The 8,470-nt window shown below is 30.1% G+C and overlaps 1 protein-coding gene across 1 annotated transcript; it reads left to right on the forward strand.

Annotated features, from left to right (window-relative positions):
• The first annotated feature begins 627 nt into the window (after positions 1-627).
• Positions 628-1,002, forward strand: LOC122269272 (histone H2B-like). Its single transcript, XM_043041767.1, has one exon. It carries the CDS (start codon positions 628-630, stop codon positions 1,000-1,002), a length of 375 nt encoding a protein of 124 aa, XP_042897701.1.
• Positions 1,003-8,470: the final 7,468 nt, after the last annotated feature.

Here is an 8,470-nt window from a genome sequence, read left to right on the forward strand (position 1 = left end):
TTTTGTTTGTTTAACCTACCTCGATGAACATTCCCTACCATGCATACAATCCTTTTCTTACCCCATCTGCTAAAGAAATGAAAATATATCAATAAAGAGAACGCTGGAATTGAAGCGTTAGTCAAATAACGATTTTGAACTCTAAATAATGTATTATCAACACAAATCTTACTTTCCTGAAAACAAACCAGTTGTTAATTTGAGAATTCTAAGCTAATGCCACTTCTCTTACTTCTCCACAAGTAATCCATTAGTTACAGATCGCAACCAATTGGAATACGTTTATGTTGGGATGTAAATATGAATCGTCCAATAGGAATTTTGCAAATGACAATTGATAGATTTATTCCATTCTGTGATATTCCTGTCAGCTCCCTTGGGCCCTATCTGTAGTTATAACTAGTAATTTATATAAAATACCAAAAACATAATGGGCTAACGACATCATGCTTGAAATAAATATATTCTATCATATTTGAATCATTGAACAAAGATAAACGATTCACGTGATATGGTTTACTTGAACTAAAATCATTTAATCAATTTCGTTAAATAAAGATTAAAACTATATTATTAAATCATTAGTGACCATTAAAGTAATCTAAGCAACTTTTTTTACCATACAAAATGGATCAAACAACTAATTTTATTCAACCAAATGCAAGTACTTCTGAGCAACATGAAAACATTCAGAAGATAAAACGCAAGAAGTCGAAATGGCGTAAATTTCCATATGTCTCATTTCAGAGGTATGTAAGACAAGTTAAGAAAACTTTAATTCCTGAATCCCAGCTTAATCTCATGGTATTGAAAGAAATCGACGACATTCTGGCTCACTTTTTGGACAGAATTGAAACAGAGCTCCAGAGACTGACTCGTTCAAGCAACAACAAAACCATCACTACCAGACAGTTGGAATTCGCTGTGCGTTTATGTTTGCCGGAGCACATTGGACGCTTGGCATCTAATTACGGAAACAGTGCCATTGCGGTTTTTAAATAATAGCTTCGTTCCATTTGGCTGTTCTCAGTGATACAAGTGCTAGTGGAATTGAAATAGCAAATATCCAAGAAGAGACAATTAATTAAGCTGTACTGATTCCAAGATCGAAAAAATCCTGATAATATTTTTCATTTATAATGATGTAGTAAAATTGCCATGTGCTTTAAGTATTATTTGGAATTATTTGATAACCATGAAATAACCAAAGGTACTTAAAAATAGAAATTCAGAAATATTACTTTAATACATTTAAACATGATATGACACTAAAATTTAATCTTTTTGGCGTTTACAAAGTTTTTGGCAACTCCTTACGCTTATAGAGAAATATGAGGTAGTAAAAGTGTAGAATAGGAGGCCCCTCTGATATTTGGTGATTTGAAAACATACCTATGTATATACATATGAAAATGAACCAAGAGCCAACCACATAACGGTAAATAGAAATTGTGATAACCCGATGCTGACTTTATTCGTAATAATTACGAAAATAAGTTTATTTTTTCCAATTAAATAAACATTTAAAAAAAAAGTTCAAAATTATTACTTAAATATAGCTAAATACAAAGCAAATACACTACTATAATAAAAACTTTGGCGCATTTCGATGTAATATAAAATTTGCTGAAACTCAGTTTCTGGTTACCGATATTCTTTTATTGCTGTCTCTGCTTTAAATGACGTCAGCATCGGGTTACCACAATTTTTATTTACCGTTATATGATTGGTTTTTGGTTTATTTTTATATGTATTTACATAGGCATGCTTTCAAATCGCAAAATATCAGAGGGGTCCCGTATTCAACACTTTAACTAAAATTTTTGTTAACTAATCAATCATTCAAAAACATATAAGGTTTCCAAAGATAAGAGTTTCAATAATTGGAGGATCATTGCTATAATTGGACCATATAATTATGATGTACAGTGTTCATCCAGTGCAGGCAAAAGACATTCTCGCGCCCCGGGCAATACCTCCTAGAAGGAAATGCCCCGGGCGAGACTGAAAATGCGCCCTTAATTCAATTTTGAAAAGGAATGTAAATTTAAAAAATAACTTTTTTCCTTGAATTTTATTGCTTGTGTAGCTATAAATCTACAGAAATTTTTTTTAATATTTTAATTAGCAATATTTCTACAGGAAAATTATAAAATATATATCAACCCTTAATGTTGATTTAAGAAAATATGAAAAAGATAGCAATTAACGCAATCAAGGTAAAAAAGAAAGTAAGAGTTTAGTTTAATTAATGAGAATATTACCTTGATTATTCTTAAATAAATATTTATGACAGTTAATAATTTTAATCAGCATAATCTGTTATGATAAGTATAATCAGCAAAATGTATTTTGTCGCGGTTTAGCTGACGCAAACGATTTTATCGAAACTTCGAAATCGACTGATTTGGCGGTTTTACTTTCGATTGAAATTATTGCCAAAGATTTTAGTCTTTCTTGAGTCATTGATAGCAGTCTTTCCCCAAGTTCTTTGCAATAAATGAATTTTGGAAAAAATCAGAAATTTATTTTTATTTTTATTTACTTAATTATACTTTTGAAAATATCTAGGTAACTCGTTTAAAAATTATATTATTTCTTAACTCTTAATTTTTTTTATTTTTTACGGTATAATCGGTGAAAAAGTAAATCGATATAATTGGCTAAGCGTATTGGTGAATTGGCAAATCACTATAATCTGTTAAAAGCAATTGGTGACAAATAAACCTCTTTTTTCAACTAAACATTGGTTTTTCCTTGGAATAACATAGATTTATAAGTCTACAATAACAACTTTTACAGATTTGTTTTCATAAATTTTTACTTTTACTTTAAGACCTTATTATTCGGAATTTAGGCTTTTTTTAAGTTTTAAGTCTTTTGTTGCGTATACTAGAATGTTTAGTAATAATTATAGACTCGTAATAATTTGGTTTACTATCTGAAATCAAAGAAAATGTATCCAATGAAATTGTTTGAAAATATTATAAGTTTAACGTGAATCACACATATAACAAAATATAAATCAAGTAGCTATAAATTGTGCTCTTCATTCGCAGCACATGTTCATTCACAGAAAATGTTTGGTGAATAAAATATACTTGGCAACAGTAAACTTAAATGTCATAATTTCAATTTAAATTAAGATTTTCGGCCGATTTTAAAATTTCTTGTTAATTAATTGGCGTTACAGTACAGGTTTTGCATTTTCTAATTTTTATTTTATTGTTCAATCAAAATAAAGCAAGTTTAAAAAAATAAGGATTTTTTTTTTAATCTTTCAAATGAGATATTACAAAAAATTTACTTACAATTTCAAAACAAAATTAGTTTACATTTTTTAAAATTTATTCTTACTTTTAAAATCGGCTATAAAATTTTTTAAATTCTTATTTTAAGTTCCTTCTAATGCCACTTGCCAATACTAGCAAGCCTGCCTGGTGAAACCAAGCGCATTTAAGACGTAGGACGAGTTTCTTGTTTTTCAGTGGCTCCATCTATGGCCAATAATACGACTTCAGCCGCACGCACACACATCACAGCCCGTTTATAGGGCGGAGCTATTCATACATCCATTTATTCATTCATAGATAGTAGTTTTGACCCGAACCAGATAGCGATCAAGCTCCAATTCAGTATCCCTAGAGGTATTGATTTGTTATGGGAGCATGGGAGACTTTGTGACCCGACAGACTTAACGAGCAGTAAACAGAATTTACTACACGGGGAGTGTTTGGCCCTGTGAGGATCGAATTCACAACCTCTTGGACATGGGCCCAGCGATCTACCAACCAGGCTATCCCGGGGACGATTAATATTTTAACTTGAACTTAATATATAAGGTTCGAATCATAATATTTCATACATCAAGTGAACAGTCAATGGGAACTATTTACAGGGCCCGACTTAGCCTAATTGGGGCCCAGGGAAAAAACTTCTTTGCACCCCTGCCCTCTGAACTATATGGAGGTATTTAAATTTTCCCCCTCATTATGCATTTATAACAAGAAAATTGACTAGAACCTAAAATAGCTATTAAGTCCCTCCCCCTCCAATGATCAGTAGAAATATCGTTTTGTCCATTTTATTGATTTTCTGATAATTCTGTGTCCACCAGCCGAATGCAGATTTCTGATTGTTAACTTTGTCATCTAACTGCGAAAAATTCCTATCCTTGCTGACTAAAGGGTGGAATTCAGATAAATTTACGCAATTACGATGGCTCAATTAAGCCAATCACAAGCCTGTATCTTCGTAAAATATCGCATTTTACGATATATAAAAATACAGGTTTTTGAGTCGCTAAATTTGCCCATCATAGTTGCAAAATTTCAGCTGAATTTCGCCCTAGAAAACCACGGATTAACGAAATAAAGATTTCATTCATACGACAGATTAATGAAAAAGCTAACATAAAACTGACGGATTTTACACTGTACTGATATTTTGTTTTAAAAAAAGTTCATTAAAGAAGGAAACATAAAATAAACTTTTAATTCAATTTGGGGGCCCTCTGACGTGGGGCCCGGGACAACTGCCCCTTATGCCCCTGCCTTTGTCAGGCTTTGACTATTTATGTTTCCATTTAAAATGCGATATATATATATATATATTTAAATTTTAACTCGAAATTAATGCACATTTTTTTATTCAAAATATTTTAGATATTTATTAAGGCTTTTAAAATGATATATAAAATATAAAGTCTTTATATCCAGCGATAATTTTACGGCACTACAACCACAGAAGTTAGTTGCTAATAGACGATAAGACGAACATCAATATCGGTCCTTTTCCCATTTGTCATGATTTGGGACTCTGTAAATTTGTTTATAAAACTACTCAATACTTGATTTTACTCAAAATTTAAGTATTGAGTAATTTTATAAAAATTGTACGTTTGAAATTAAAACTTCTATGTTTTATCAGTTAAATGTGCACATTGCAGTTAACTTAACTATATATGATAATATTATATAACTGCTATCAATACAGCTATATATATGCGTTTAGATTCGAAAAAAATATATCTTGTTTAATGTATTTTATTTCATTTTTATGTAAAAAACCGTATTAATATAAAATAAGTTTAGTTAATACTAACTATGAGCAATTTAAATCTAATATCATTATCTTTGTATTCTTTCTAGATTTTTTTTTTTTGCNTTTTTTTTTTTTTTTTTTTTTTTTTGCGTTTTTATTAAAAATAAGAGACAGATTTTGTCGCATTTTGATAACTTTTTTAGAGAAAAGACATGTCTTAAATTATTTTAACTCAAAATAATATTGAAAAAAAAGAAAGATATATTTTAAGTAAAGTTCATTAGAAAAAATGATTCTATCACTGTGATAAGATAAAAACAGGAACAAGTAAAAAATTGTGGTTGTCGATTTTTTTATTGCACACTGTTCATTTTTCTTCTTCTCTATTTTAATACTTATTAAGAACAGTTTACTTTAAAATAAAACTGTAAAATTAATGGTCATAGCAACATGTTGTATATTAAAAATTTTTTAAAAGATTCTCATAATTTAAATACAGTAGTTCAAGAGCAAATCGTCTTCCAGATAAACGATAACGATAACTTAAGTCATAATTGAAAAAAAGTCTTTAACTGCATAAAATTCATAATAAACTCAATTCCAAACGATAAGTCTTTGAAAACGAATCCAAGAACCTCTTCCTCGCCCACTGAGTTTATTAAATAAGGAAATAACGGTTAAAGTTAAACAGATTCATCCCGTATTAATACAGAGGCGATATAAACACTTCCCGCATCGTTATGTAATTACGCGGGGGTTAGTTGCATAAGATCCATAATGGACCACATCTTATAGACAGACTTCTTGTCCAAGAAAAGCACCAGGTGTGAACCTTGAAGACGTTCACCTCTAGAGGGGAAGTGCATACCCTTTTCTACAATGCAGATGTTCAACTTACTTTTAGCGTCACGATTATGGAATTTATAGCCTCTCAAACAGAACGTTGAAAACTTGGAAACATATCTTTTAGGAGGAATAGATTTATAGAGTTGTTGTGATTTTGACGAACGAATCATGGGGATTAAAATATAGAAGTAGAATATTTATCCAAAAGTCATTATTATAAAAAATACTTATGAATTGTATTGTCACAAAATCGATGAAATGTCTCGCGTTGGCTAGGAAAAGCTGAAACAAACTGAGCTATAAGTTGGTAAAAATGAAAGGTTAAAAGTGGATAGTTTATGTAAAGAAGCAAATTATATGCTTTTGTTTAAATTATGCTTGTATATGGGTGTGGCATAATATTTTAGAGCTATATTTTAGTTTCAATGATACTTAATGAGTAGCACAGAAAAGAGAGTCGTTTTATCAAAACAGACCACACAAAAAACCTTGCTCATAGATTCAAATACTAAAATTTAAAATTGTGTAAATAGGAAAACTATAAAAATTATTTGTTCCATATGTAAATCCCAGGAAACATTTGAAATGTTTATAAGCCAAAACCTAATATAGTATATATCTAATATAGAAAGTAATTGTTTATAAATTAAAGGTTTTGCAGGATGTACAGTACACAAAAAATGGATACACAATGAATAACTTTTGATCTAATGATCGGATGATCACATACACTATTAGAATTTTCATTCTAAAATTACCATAGTAAAATTACCGACTGTCCATTCAATTAACCGTACGTTTACGGTAAAGAGTTTTTTTTTTAACCTTTACGGTTTTTTAACCATTTACAACTAGCATCGCTTCAAAACCATAAAAAAGAAATTTTGCCGGACATTAGATATAGTTCAGCAGCTTTATGGTGCTGCCATCTATGCGTGAATGAGGTGAGAGTATCGCATTCTAATAGCCCAGAGTCACAAATTGGGGATTGCAGGACACTAGAAACTCTTCATGTGTTGAGGAAAATGGAGGAAATATTGTGATGTCAATGCTGGGACTCAAACTCCTGTTCTGTAGGTTATGAGATTAGCCCTCTCGGCTATAATATGAACCCATCTGCAAGGAGCAAAGTGGTTTCATTAAGTGGGCCTAGCTCCCACGATTAAATTTTGGTCGTTTAACCGTATTATATAAAAGAAGTTAATAAACGGTTTTATTCAACGGTAACGGTTTGAATACCATCTTATTTATGGTTATTTGACTGTTTTATTTGAATATGGTGAAATAACAATTAAATAAATTGTCATTTAACCATTTTTACCGAAAAATTTCTATCAGCGCACTAGGACTTAATACTCCGATGCCCTAACCTTAAATATTGCTTATTATATAATGCAGATAACTATTTAAGTTACAGAATCAGACTCGCATAACGTACTTTTTCTAAACAAAATTTTTTTTTTTGTTGGCAGTTTTGGATACTTAACTCCTAAAATTAAGGGTTGTAGCCGCTATTTGGAAAATATGGTTTCAATAATTCGGTCAGGAGAGAGGAAAGTTTAGGGTCTTTAATGCTAATTTTACTTTTTCGTACTTCACCATTATTCAAAAACATTTTAAGCGAATCCAAAAGTTATATGCGACCATATGTTCCATTTTAACTGGATAACAATTTCTTTCGTTTTTCTTTTGTTTTCAGTTGCATTTGATTTTTTAACAAATCTTATATACTTCCGTATCGCCGTTTCAGATTTCAAATCCGCTATCGATTTCTCTCTCTAAGTTACAATTTATTTAAAAAATAAAATTTTTAGTCTTTTTTTTAGATACATACAAGTTTAAAAATGTTATATAAAGGACACATCATCAGTATTAAAATTGCATAGGAATCCATGTCCGTAAATGCCGTCTTAAACAGTTATGTGCTATTTTCTGTTATGAACAGTTTCTCTGCGTGCTTCTGAATAGATCATATGAGAAAAACGCTCCTTGCCGCGTATGACAGCAATTCCAGATATAGGTTCTTATGTAGTTTTAATCCTGACTTCCCATAAAGCTTGTCGCGACATTTACGTCTCCCTATTGTATATACCGTTTCTTAACCTGTAAATTTCAACAAAAATAGACTAAACATGTCATTTAAAAAATCTGCACCTTTAGAAGTAAAACTAATTTTCGATTCTAAATTTCCCCACCCGAATTAGGCAAGATCAAGTATTTGTATGAATGCAAAAAAAAAAGAAAAAGAAAAATTTGTTCAAAAATATTTTCCTCGTATTAATGCCCTTTATCACCTCTCTTCATTTATCGAACATACTTTGGAACAACTTGATGAAATATTTGTTTATTTTCATAATTGAAAAGGTTTTTCCCAAGTGATGGAGCTTCTTCAAATTAAAAATGGAAAAATATTCAAATTCTCATCCCAGCCATTGCGATTAAAAAAACATGTAAAATTTATCGTCTTTTTTATTATTTATTCGTTTTTTTTTTTTTTTTTTTTAANTTTTTTTTTTTTTTTTTTTTTTTTTTTTTTTTTTTTTTTTTTTTTTTTTTTACTTTTTTGAAATTACGAAACGTA

The sequence above is a fragment of the Parasteatoda tepidariorum genome, chromosome 10 (genome assembly GCF_043381705.1).
Source record: "Parasteatoda tepidariorum isolate YZ-2023 chromosome 10, CAS_Ptep_4.0, whole genome shotgun sequence".
Classification (NCBI taxonomy): domain Eukaryota; kingdom Metazoa; phylum Arthropoda; class Arachnida; order Araneae; family Theridiidae; genus Parasteatoda; species Parasteatoda tepidariorum.

Coding starts and splice junctions, on each gene's coding strand:
- LOC122269272 (XM_043041767.1), top strand. CDS start 628: ATGGATCAAACAACTAATTTTATTCAACCAAATGCAAGTACTTCTGAG.